Genomic DNA, 13,760 nt, shown 5'->3' on the forward strand with positions numbered 1-13,760 from the left:
AAACATTGCGGTGTTTGGTCGCTTCTAACTTGACCTCTGTTTGGTACCTAATGAATGAACTGGGCTAAGTGGGCTAAGCTAAGTGCTATCAAAATGTCACCGTGCGTCAGAGCGATTAAGTGCACGCACTGAGATGAGAGAGGTATGTATCAACTTGTCTTAGTTAAGGGAATAACATAACATGAAAAGCGGTGGAGTATCCCTTTAACAAACAGCGTATGATTATTATTCTGGCAACCTTACAGGCTCAGACATCATATTACATCTGAATATTTTTAATTTCTGGGTATCAGGAGACGGGTTTATTAAAGGGGTGGTTGCATGCGTTTTCACTGTTGTACCTTTAATTAGTGTGTAATGTTGCTCCTTGAACATAAACAGTATCTGCAAAGTTAGATTGCTGAAAGTTCAATGCAAACAGAGATATTGTCTTTTAAAGTTACGGCAGTTTATTGCCTACAAAAACCGCCAGTTTGGACTTCAATAAGCTTCTTCCCGGATTGGTGACATCATAAACCCTTGCTAGTCACTGCAGATGTGACTTCTGCCCTTTAATGGTAAGGGGCGTGGCGTTTCCGAAAAACCTGTGCTTGGCACACAAAAATACAGGAAGTTACATTTCACCATCTAACCAATCTAAGACCATTGCCTTTTTCGGAGGGATGGGCTTCGTAGCATATTAATATTGAAAGATCGGAGTCATCGTGCCGAAGACGGGTTTATTGAGGATGATGTGCCGGTGAGGCAAATTCAGAGGAGACACCAAATGACAGGGTCTCAGCAGACATTCCAGGATGCGCTGGTCATGTCTGGGCACAGATCCACTATCCAATCCGGACACGGCCTGGATCCGGCCAACTGCAGTAAACCTTGGTATAAACAGAGAGACTAACATTAGCGTAGATGCTATTCTTTTTATGATTTAACGAGTACATCAGGTGTTATGGGAAGTGTTCCCGTTTCCGGCTGACCTAGTTAATGCAGCCTAAGAATTAGTCAATTGATTTGAATAATGCAAGTTAAAAATGTTCTATGTATGCCATAGTAAAGAGATGCTTTTTAGTCTAGATTGAAACTGACATAGTGTGTGTGCTTCCTGAACAATGCTAGGAAGACAGGAATTCTTGGTATTATCAACTGGCCAGAGTTTTAAGACCGCAATAGATGTGATGGAGTATAATGTGTTAACAGCTTGCTTACATACTGGGGAGCTAAACCATTTAGTGCTTTGAAAGTAATAAGTAAGATTTTAAAGTGTGAACAATGTTTAATAGGGAGCCAGTGCAGTGTTGACAGAACTGGGCTAATATGATCATACTTCCTGGATCTAGTAAGAACTTGAGCTGCTGTGTTTTAGACCAGCTGGAGTTTGTTGCGCTTTACATATTGCCTCACATTCACCCATTCATTCACCGATGGTAATATCAGCCACGCAAGACACCATCCAGATCATCGGGAGCAGCTGGGGTATGGTGTCTTGCTCATGGACACCTCGACACACAGTTAGGTGGAACTGGGGATTGAACCACCCACCTTCTGGTTTGTAGACAGTCTACATGAACCGCTGAGCCACTGCCACCTCGATTAGACGATCAGATGGTAAGAGTAAATCATTTGTAACTCTGATGCGAGCAGTCTCAGTACTATGATAGGGTCTAAATCTTGACTGTAAATCCTCACAGATACCTTTTTTCTAAAAAGGAACATAATTGTGAAGTAGTGTTGTCAAAAGTACCGACTGCGATACCAAATCTGTACTGAAATTTAAAAAATGTGATGCTTTGAGCACTGTTGAGTGGAATCGTAAACACCTCTGACTGGCCATTGTGCTCACACGCTCATCAAATATGTCTGTGATTGGCTACTACGATCAGCGCTTCACAAACATGTTGTAAAAATACATTAATGACGCTTTTCACAGAATGCTTGCACAGATATACACACAGAGCGTTTGAATCATTGACTGTAAAAAAATATGGACGTAGTGTCCGTGACGTCACCCATAGGATTCTGATGAGCCGTTCTCAAGCTTAAAGTAGCGGCGAGCTGGGCGTTGCCATCTTGCGAGCGAGTCACCACGAGTCACTCCCAGATAACAAAAAATGGACAAATAGGTGGGTTGTGGGCGGAGTTTAGGTGACGCAATGACCATCGACGGCGGATAAATGGCTGTCCACCACCCCCCCTCACATTTGTCATGAAGGTCAAAATTAGCCGTATATGCCAAAACCACAATTTGTACCAGGCTGTAAACATGTTTTTTTCTGCTGTAAAGTTGAGAATTTTAACATGTTTTAACACCTCTAAGAAAAATTTACTTTCCTCTCAACATTATACCCTGCGTTTAAACGCGGCGCGTGGTCAGTGGTGAAGGCGCGCTTTACGTCATATAAGGACGCACACTCAAAAGTAATCCGGTCAGGTCGTTTACGTGGTTACATTTTTCATGAAAAGGTTTATCCCACCCCTCTCAAACCGATTATAATTTCATTCGGTTTGGGCCTTTTTTATTCAGATTGAGGTGTTATGGAGCATTTTCATTTGGATTGGACTTTTAAACCGATTACAGTGCTCCATGTAAACGCACTAAAGCTTCACAATGACAGTATTGTTCATTATGATCCAGAGTGGCTTACTTTAAATAATTTGTGCGACCAAATCATGTTTTGTGCCAGTAACTGAAAAAGTTAGTAGCGCAAGTGCCACCAGTGGAAAAGGTTAGTGTAGTTCCCTGTATCAGCCTACCGGTCCGCTTGTTGATACCTGCTTGTGCTTTCAAATGCTCCTGCTCCCACTTTCAAAGCACTTCCAAACACTTCCGTGTTCTTTTAAACTCTCTTTCAAACTGTTGTGCGTTAATCATTGTAGCCAATCACAGGCACATCCAATGAGCGTGAGAGCACAATGACCAGAGGTGTTTATGATTACAGCTCAACAGCGCTCAAAGCAGCACATTTTTAACATTTCAGTACCGTTTTGGTATCGCGGTCTGTACTTTTGACAAAACTATTGTGAAGACACGTTTTTGCTTTACAGCGCATGTTCTCGAGACTCCGCCGCTATGGCAAAAAAGCTGCTAAAACTCAATCACGTGCAAATGAGCTTCTCTACTACTTATTGAGAAATTGATTTCTTTATATTTGCCATCAGTATTCTCAACACGTCAAAATCCTTATATGTTTATTGAACTATGTGTGGACCTATGTAAAATACAGGACAAATTTGCTTCCCGTATCAAATCAATATAGGATGCGATTTGTCCCGTATTTTACATAGATTTTTACATAGGAAGGCAGCATCCGAAACCTGGAAAATCTTCTGGAAAAAACGAAATTTGCGTTTGCTTGTCCGTTTGTGTGTAAATGTAAGTTTTTAACTAATATTTTCCACTTCTGATGTCATTTCTAGCGAGAAATTACTACTGTAGTAATTAAATATGTGTTTAGTTCTCACCAAAGCTCTCTCTATTTTGCTGTAGATCATTAAAGGGTTACTTCAGCGATTAGCATATGGCTTTGTATCACTAGAAACCCTGGAGTATATTCGAATGATTGTCCCTGTCAATGTATTGACTGACCCAGATTTTATGAAAATGAACGCGGTCGCGGTGGGAAAGTGATTCAGTAATCTAGTAGGTGACTTTGCGAGTGGCCTCGTAGGGCAGCGAAGCATTCTGGGAATTGTTGTCTTTCATCCTCATGAGACAAAAATACATTTTCAGTTTTTTCTCAGTCTAGAAAGCATCAAATTAAAAATAAGTTTCACATTTCTACTACATTTATGACCCAGTTTAAATACAGATTCATCTTCCCAGCACTGAAGTACTCCTTTAAAGTGTTACACTGGCTTAGAAGTCTGTCCTGAAATCAGTTTTTGAAGTGCCTTCATGCACAAAACGCTGCCTTACAAGCCAATGCCTGATAAGGCAGCGAAGCAATGAATAAGCTGCCTAGGTTTTCGGACACAGCCGAAGTCAGAGACAAAAGCTAATAGTCTGTGAGGGACCCCTCTGGTGGTGATCAAAGGCCACATAGGTCTAATTCATGACAAGGACAATGATCTAGACTGGGTAAACCCAGCCTGATATGCCGGCGATTTTATTTTGCCCTGCAACTCAGTCTGGAAACCTTTACATTCATTTCTACTGCTCCTACACTTTTGAGAGAACCAATCACAGACAGGCTTATCCACCTGGTGCGCAATTGGGGAGTTTAACACGATGGATAGAGAAGCAATAGGTTGTTGCCCATTGATCATGCCCCTAGTGGTCTGATTGTTTGAAGGACCAACAATTTGCATACAGAGTCATTTGAATAATGCTTGTTTATTATGCTTGTGCATTAGAAGCCAGGCAAACAATTATCCCAAGCACAACAGCAAATCTACAACAGAATTCCTGAAAAAGAAAATAAATCAATGTGTTGAACTGGCTGAGTCAAAGTCCAGACTTCAATCAAGCAATTTAATCATAGGGGGTACTTAGTTTGTCACCCATGGCTTTTCCATTTTGGATTCATTTTTAAAGGTGCACTATATGTAGTATTTTTGCAGTAAAATATCAAAAAACCACTAGGCCAGTGTTATATATTTTGTTCAGTTGAGTACCTACAATATCCCAGATGTTTCCAACTATTTGTAAATTGTGAGAAAATTGCTATTTTAACTAAGGACAGGGATGTTTCAGCATTGCGTTTGAGGGAGTCGCCTGTCAATTGCGTCATATCTGCGCTACCCTCGATTTTGGCTTTTATTTGGCAGGAACACTTTACTCTTAGCAGTGTGAACAAGTGAACGCACGGAGTAACATCATAACATCATTTTAAACACACTTAAATGTATCTAATGTGATAAACAGAGCTGCATTACTTCAAAATCATAACCGGAAGAGCGGATCAGTGCAGGCGCCCGGCGACTGTGTCCCGTCCCGTGATAATAAAAGTCCTGGTATTCGTGGTATTCCTATTTTCCACCGGCTGTGATGTTAAGAACACATCTCCCAAGATGCTGCCCTCACACTTTGAGTCATCAAACTACGCATTTGTTTTGAATAGGCGCCCTCCAGTGGACGGAAAGTTGCATAGTGCACCTTTAAATAAATAATGACACGGTGTAATATGTAATTTTTGGTTCTTCATCTGAGGTTGTATTTATCTAATTTATCTAATTTTAAGACCTGCTAACAGCCAGATGATTTTTATTATGTTCTGATTGATACATAAGACCATAAAAATCTAACGTGTGTCCTTTCTTTTCCCCATGACTGTATATGACACTGAGCAACATTTTGGAGCACTTTCGCTGTTCCCCTGGTCAAATCTTGCTTCTATTTATGAACGTGTATATTCCTGTGTTTACAGATGTTCAGACTCTGGAGGAGCTGAGTTTATGTGTGCTGTCTCGACTGGAGGAAGTATTAAAAGAAAAGCATCTCTGGAGGGAGATCACTGAGGCCCACTTGCAGCTGCTCAGAGACTTTGCCTTCCAGGAGTGGCTTTGTTCCCAGAGCCTGGAGCACTACTATCACACGTGAGTTCATACAGACAATATTGATATTCAGTAATCTATACATCAGATTTTTATTAGGTGTATTTTGTGCTTGTTTATAATTAAAACTGTTTTATGCAGAATGTTTGTCCCCCTATTTATTACTAGTATTTTGGTTACACAATAAATTGTATCTGGCAGTTAATTCAACATAAACTCTTATACCTTCTGTTGGGGGTGCCCCATGTAGAAGCCCGTTTCTGCCACTAAAAAAAGTTTCAACCAAAAAAAACGAAACACTTTTATCACCAAAACAATACGGCCGAAATGTTGTGATGACGCGAACAGAAACTGCGACCTGCATGTGCTTGAGTGCATCTCAATCAGATCCCTAGTTCAGTCAGGGCACTGATAAGGGAGTCAGCCCATTGACTTATGTCCTGATCAGTGCCCTGACTACTGAACTAGGGATCTGATTGAGACGCATCCCTTGTCTAAAGCAAAATATCTGCGGTGTGGTCGTATGTGGTTCATCTCACATCTGATGACGCGTCTATAATGGGTTGTAACTTGAAAATAATGCTTTGTTTATGTTTCTGTTGATGGATACATGTAACGTTATTGGCTCCAGCGATAATAAAACAAAAACGGGCAAAACGGTCTCTCTTTGTAAACTTTGTTCAATGCATGCGAGTGCTGCCGTATGTCCGAATATGACCAGTCATGTTCTCCGTCATCACCCGGACGTAGAGCCAGAAGACGAGAATGAGCTCGCAGACATATTGAGTTCTCTTTCAAGTATGTCAACATGTCCATCTTGATGAGTATCCAAGCAGACATAGTCTGAATATGCCTTTAGTGAACTTTATACAGTCGAGAGAGACGACACACATCTGTTGATTAGGTCTTAAAGGGGCAGTAGCCTTTACTCTGTTTCATGTCAAACAAAAGATAAGGAAATCACTCACTACTCTTGATTGAATAGGTTTTGTAAGTTTAATAAGTATTAATCTTTAATTTAAACAGTTAAATATGCAGTTATTTTACATTTGATTACTTTATTAAATGTCTGTACCTTTCTGCAGGCTAGTAGGCTTGTATATTATTTAATTTAGGCTACACATGAGTGAGGTCAAGTTAAACATTTTAGTTTGAATTTGATTTTATACTGTGCATTGTTGCAATGTGCTAAATAAATGTATACATAATTTGTAATTGATTTATTATTTGAAACTTTATTATTAATTTATGCAATTGCAATGCCTTGATTTTTAGTACATTTACACAGTCATAGCAATAAATGCAATGGTTACTATTGGTAACAATTACTAATAATTGCCATAATTTCTTTCGGTGTTTTGGTTTTCGGCCTTGGTTTCCTCTTTTTCGCTTTCGGCCAAGAATTTTTATTTCGGTGCATCCCTACTAACAATCAATCAATTGATTTGAATAATGCAAGTTAAAAATGTTCTATGTGTGTATGCCATAGTAAAGAGATGCGTTTTTAGTCTAGATTTAAACTGACAGAGTGTGTCTGCTTCCCGAACAATGCTAGCTGCTGCATTTTAGACTAGTTGGAGTTTGTTTTTTAAGCGAGCAGGGCAACCACCCAGTAGAGCATTACAATACTCTATCCTTGAGTTAATAATAAAAATAACACTCTGACACTACAGTCACAGCAGGTGCTGTAACTCAACAAATGTTTAGAGGTGTGGATTCCTTTGCCTTTCAAGAAAGAAGTATGCCAATAATAATATTACAATTGCAGCCCAAACTATCACTGATCCACCCCCGTGCTTCATTCTGGGCACACAAAAGTCCAGGCGAATAGTCGAGGTGCGCGTTTTATTTTTGTAGTCAGTTGGCCTACTGTGGTTTTATGTTTTTTGATACAAGACACCCTTTCAGACAGATGTTTCTGTTAAATTGTCCAGTAGATAGAAAATATAGAAAATAAATAACAATAAAGCCCTAATATAGCCATCTCTGACATGTTTGATAAATGTCAGGAACTTCTGAAGTTCTGCAAACATCCATTCACCCATGCATCGTATCTTATGAATAATTGCCCCCCTTCTTTATATTTTGGCAGTCTGAAGACCCTGGGCTGCACTACCCTGGATGATCTAGCCCAGTTTGACAGCCAGCTTCAGATCTCTCTGGCTGCGTGGGGCTATTACTACGAGGATTACATCAAACTGTCCACAGGCGTGAGGGTCCTTCAGGCATCTAAGGGAAGTCGAGATCAAGACTACGAGATTCAGCTGGTACACAGCCTTGCTGAGAGGAGGCTGAATGAGAAGTGGTCTTTTGGTATGTGCCGTTCTGTTGAAATTTATTAACCTTTACATCAAGGTTCTCCAATAGGGAAAAGGTTTAGCATTGCATCATGCAATATTTTGAAAGCTAATTTAGGCTCATCATTCTTTCGATCAGATTAGAAAAGTAGAATAAACCACCCCTTTCAATCTGATCAAAATTTAATTTGGATTGATTAAGGTGTTTACATGAAGGCTTTTCAGTCCGATTGAGCCAATTACTAATGGATTATTTGGTTGTATGTAAACGTAGCCAATGCTAAATTGTAAATGGATATTGGATATCTCAAACTCTATTGTCATGCAAGGGCATTAAATTAATTAATACAATTTTAAATTAATAAAATAAAAGTAATTTAGAGCACTAAACAATATTCAGCTCTAAATTATATATACTTTATTCACAATAATACAACTATTAAGGGGGAGGAATATATTTTATTTTATTTTTCAATAAATGTTGTACATGTAAATTGGCAGATTAGTGCTGTCTGGTTGAAATAAAGAAATTAAATCAGGAACAATTTACAATAATATAATTAGTTAACATTAGTTAATGCATTAAGTAACATCTAACAATGAGCAATAAATGTTTTACAGTATTTATTAGTTATTGTTAAAAGTTAGTAAAACATACAACTCTTCATTGTTAGTTCATGTTAGCTGAGGTCTATTAAATAACAGATAAAACTTTTGATTTTAGTAATGTATATTCATGCGTGTCTAAGTTAGCATTAATTATTTATTTTAAATGTATTCAAAATGTAATTTTTTTTTAAAGAAACAACTGAAACCACTCATATGCAAAAAAATTGCTTGCTCTTTGTGGCCTTATAAACTTGTTAAGATGAGATACACACACACACACACACACAAACATACAATAAAAGAGTTGGCTAAGAGAATTATTAATTATAAAATATTAACGCAGCATGCATTTTCTGTTTGATCCGTGGCCTAGCCCATAATTGGAGAAATTGAGATAAGCCATAGATGTACAGGATGCAGCAGCAAACATTAATAGGAAAAGAATAGGGTTAACATTAACATTACTACTCTAAAAATAAGTGCCGTTATAGCCTACATAAGCTACCATATTTTCTGTTAAACTTTTATTAGACTCCAGGTCGAAAGAAAAGTGCATTTTTACACTGAACACATTCTCTGCAATCCAAGCGCGATGCACAAATACACTGCAAGCTCACTCTTGCTCATATCTGAGGTAAATCGTTAACACCATCACCACTTACAGAACACGTGTTTTATTGAACTAAATACATTACAGTCGGCTAAAACGAATACGCAGGTTACTTTTCTGAACAAGAGCACTCCCGAGTCCAGGTTTCTAACACTGTTCACATGAATTGCGGCACAGTTTGAGTGCAACTAAACTCAGAGCACCTTGTAATCATAGATAGATAGACTGTAACGCTTTGTGTCCAGATGAAAATAATAGGGATAGCTCACTTAACTGGAGTTAATGCAAACAAGGAGACGATTGACATTAAACAGCTCGTATTTCAATACCCGCGAAATTCTAACGAGTGCGTCACAAACTACTTACTAAATACTAAATAAAACAAAATAAATAAATGTGAGCAACAGAAAATAATCCAGACACATGCATGCACACACAAAATACCGGCAGTTCAATAGATAGCGCGGAGCTCTTAAAAGGGCCACACTATATTCCTACTCGTTACAACCTCCTCCAGGTATGGTGTGGTACTGGTGCGCTCCCATGTCTGCATGACAGCTTTCACAATACCAATTTTTCATACAAACTGTGCCCTGTTCTGAAGTAAACTGCCAGTGTAAAAATACTTTATTTATATTCTTAAAATTAGAGAAATTACCGCTGAATTTTTAAGCTTAGGCTTAAGAAACATGAACATGAGTTGTTTGAAAAACATCTGTGACCTTTGGTACATGCTCTGTCTTCGTGCTCTGAGTATGGTTTTACTACTAATAAACATATTTGCATAAAACATGCATATTTGCCCATACCCATGTGGATTAGAGTATTAAAAACTTGAAACATATTAATTTAAGGTACATTTGAAACTGCTAAAAAATTATTATCCATCCATCCATCCATCATCTTCCGCTTATCCGGGGCCGGGTCGCGGGGGCAACAGTCTAAGCAGAGACGCCCAGACTTCCTTCTCTCTGGCCACTTCCTCCAGCTCCTCCGGGGGCACCCCGAGGCGTTCCCAGGCCAGCCTGGAGACATAATCCCTCCAGCGTGTCCTGGGTCTTCCCCGGGGCCTCCTCCCGGTGGGATGTGCCTGGAACACCTCCCTGGGAAGGCGTCCAGGGGGCATCCGAAATAGATGCCCGAGCCACCTCAGCTGGCTCCTCTCGATGTGAAGGAGCAACGGCTCTACTCTGAGCTCCTCCCGAGTGACCGAGCTTCTCACCCTATCTCTAAGGGAGCGCCCAGCCACCCTGCGGAGAAAGCTCATTTCAGCCGCCTGTATCCGGGATCTTGTCCTTTCGGTCATGACCCACAGCTCATGACCATAGGTGAGAGTAGGAACGTAGATTGACCGGTAAATCGAGAGCTTTGCCTTACGGCTCAGCTCCTTCTTCACCACAACAGACCGGTACATCGCCCGCATTACTGCAGATGATGCACCGATCCGTCTGTCAATCTCCCGTTCCATCCTTCCCTCACTCGTGAACAAGACCCCAAGATACTTAAACTCCTCCACTTGAGGCAAGAACTCTCCACCAACCTGAAGTGAGCAAGCTACCCTTTTCCGACTGAGAACCATGGCCTCGGACTTGGAGGTGCTGATTCTCATCCCCGCCGCTTCACACTCGGCTGCAAACCGTCCCAATGCATGTTGAAGGTCCCGGTCTGAGGTTGCCAACACGACAACATCATCTGCAAAGAGCAGCGATGAAATCGCGTGGTCCCCAAACCGGACACTCTCCGGCCCTTGGCTGCGTCTAGAAATTCTGTCCATAAAAATTATGAACAGAACCGGTGACAAAGGGCAGCCCTGCCGGAGACCAACATGCACCGGGAACAAATTTGACCTACTGCCGGCAATGCGAACCAAGCTCCTGCTCTGGTTGTAAAGGGACCGTACTGCCCTAAGCAAGGGGCCCCGGACCCCATACTCCCAGAGCACCCCCCACAGGGTGCCACGGGGAACACAGTCAAATGCCTTCTCCAAATCCACAAAGCACATGTGGACCGGTTGGGCAAACTCCCATGAACCCTCCAGCACCCTGTGAAGGATATAGAGCTGGTCCAGCGTTCCACGACCGGGACGAAAACCACACTGCTCCTCCTGAATCCGAGGTTCCACTATCGGCCGAATTCTCCTCTCCAGTACCCTGGCATAGACTTTCCCAGGGAGGCTGAGGAGTGTGATCCCCCTGTAGTTGGAACACACTCTCCGGTCCCCCTTCTTGAAAAGAGGGACCACCACCCTGGTCTGCCAGTCCATAGGCACTGTCCCCAACCGCCACGCGATGCTGCAGAGGCGCGTCAGCCAAGACAGCCCCACAACATCCAGAGACTTAAGGTACTCAGGGCGAATCTCATCCACCCCCGGCGCCTTGCCACAGAGGAGCTTATTAACTACCTCGATGACTTCAGCCCGGGTGATGGACGAGTCCCCCTCCGAGCCCTCAGCCTCTGCTTCCTCAAAGGAAGACGTGTCGGTGGGATTGAGGAGATCCTCGAAGTATTCCTTCCACCGTTCAACAATATCCCCAGTTGAGGTCAGCAGCTGCCCATCTCCACTGTAGACAGTGTTGGTAGGGCACTGCTTCCCCCTCCTGAGGCGTCGAACGGTTTGCCAGAATCTCTTCGAGGCCAACCGATAGTCTTTCTCCATGGCCTCACCGAACTCCTCCCAGGCCCGAGTTTTTGCCTCCACAACCGCCCGGGCTGCCGTCCGCTTGGCCTTCCGGTACCTGTCCGCTGCCTCAGGAGCCCCACAAGCCAGCCAGGCCTGATAGGACTCCTTCTTCAGCTTGACGGCATTCCTTACTTCCGGTGTCCACCACCGGGTTCGGGGATTACCGCCTCGACAGGCACCGGAGACCTTACGGCCACAGCTCCGAGCGGCCGCGTCGACAATGTAGGTGGAGAACATGGTCCACTCGGACTCAATATCTCCAGACTCCCTCGGGATCTGGTCGAAGCTCTGCCGGAGGTGGGAGTTGAAGATCTCTCTGACAGGGGGTTCAGCCAAACGTTCCCAACAGACCCTCACAGTACGTTTGGGTCTGCCGAGTCTGTCCAGCTTCCTCCCCCGCCATCGGATCCAACTCACCACCAGGTAGTGATCGGTTGACAGCTCTGCCCCTCTCTTCACCCGAGTGTCCAAGACATACGGCCGGAGGTCAGATGAGACGACCACAAAGTCGATCATCGACCTTCGGCCTAGGGTGTCCTGGTGCCAAGTGCACTGATGGACACCCTTATGCTTTAACATGGTGTTCGTTATGGACAAGCCATGGTTAGCACAGAAGTCCAATAACAGAACACCGCTCGGGTTCAGATCAGGGGGGCCGTTCCTCCCAATCACGCCCCTCCAGGTGTCTCTGTCACTGCCCACATGGGCGTTGAAGTCCCCCAGTAGGACGATGGAGTCTCCAGTCGGAGCACTTTCTAGCACCCCTCCCAGAGACCCCAAGAGGGCCGGGTACTCTGCACTGCCATTCGGCCCGTAGGCACAAATGACAGTGAGAAACCTATCCCCGACTCGAAGGCGCAGGGAAGCAACCCTCTCGCTCACCGGGGTGAACTCCACCGAATTTTTAAGCTTAGGCTTAAGAAACATGAACATGAGTTGTTTGAAAAACATCTGTGACCTTTGGTACATGCTCTGTCTTCGTGCTCTGAGTATGGTTTTACTACTAATAAACATATTTGCATAAAACATGCATATTTGCCCATACCCATGTGGATTAGAGTATTAAAAACTTGAAACATATTAATTTAAGGTACATTTGAAACTGCTAAAAAATTATTATGATTATGATTAATTGATATTAATTGCAAGTTAACTCATGACAATTATATGATTAATTGCGATTAAATATTTTAATCGATTGACAGCCCTAGTTAAAATACAACTTAGTCCTCCAGAAAGTTCTAAGGGGTCCCCAGAAAATTTCAGAGAATAAAGAGACAAAGCAAAAAAACAATATGTTGTATTTATAATGTCAGGCTTACTACATATCTAACAGTTTAAATGTTTTTTTTCATACATATACATTTATAGATGGATTTTATGAAGGGGGTCCCTTATTTTATATATATATATATATATATATATATATATATATATATATATATATATATATATATATATATATATATATATATATATATATATATATATATATATATATATAAAATCATTTTTAATACATAAAAGCATAAAACATTAAACAATATAGGACAACCAAGGACACACATATACACACCACAAAGAAGAAGAAAGGAAAAAATAAATAAAAACACTTGCCTCAGTCAGCAAATATAGAAAAAATATTTATTAAAAATATTAACATTAATGACAATATACACAGTTGTTTTATAAATCAGATAATTCACCACAGGAGAGATAAATAAAAAAAATTATAAAATGAAAGGATTATCGAATATATCATCGTTACACTTCCAAAAGTCTCAAGATAGGTTCCCCAAGTGTCTTCAAATCTTTAGACCAACTTATTTAACCATCTCAGGAAACAAGGGACATGTGGAGTTTTCCAGTTGAGAAGTATTACTCTTTTGGCTGCAATCAAGCCTACTGTTAGAGTGTGCTGATGAGTGCGAGGGATAGTATCCATTATATCAAAATAGCCAATAATAGCCAGGTTGTGGTCAGGTTGAATGTTAATTCTGTATGCACTTGAAAACAATTCAAAAACATTAGACCAGATATCATACAGAATAGGACAAAACCAAAATAAATGTGCCAGTGC

General features: G+C 41.5%; 1 protein-coding gene across 6 annotated transcripts in view; it reads left to right on the plus strand.

The window, feature by feature from the left end:
• Window positions 1–13,760, plus strand: part of arel1 (apoptosis resistant E3 ubiquitin protein ligase 1) — a 95,443-nt gene that overhangs the window by 9,991 nt on the left and 71,692 nt on the right. For all 6 annotated transcript variants that reach the window (XR_010908094.1, XM_067456008.1, XM_067456004.1 and 3 more), the window contains 2 exons: window positions 5,358–5,526; window positions 7,577–7,797. Coding sequence is in view for 5 of the 6 variants with exons in the window: in XM_067456008.1 (XP_067312109.1) it covers window positions 5,358–5,526; window positions 7,577–7,797 (390 nt within the window). In the remaining variant the exon portion in view is untranslated. The remainder of the gene's footprint in view (window positions 1–5,357; window positions 5,527–7,576; window positions 7,798–13,760) is intronic.

The sequence above is a fragment of the Pseudorasbora parva genome, chromosome 10 (assembly GCF_024679245.1).
Source record: "Pseudorasbora parva isolate DD20220531a chromosome 10, ASM2467924v1, whole genome shotgun sequence".
NCBI lineage: Eukaryota > Metazoa > Chordata > Actinopteri > Cypriniformes > Gobionidae > Pseudorasbora > Pseudorasbora parva.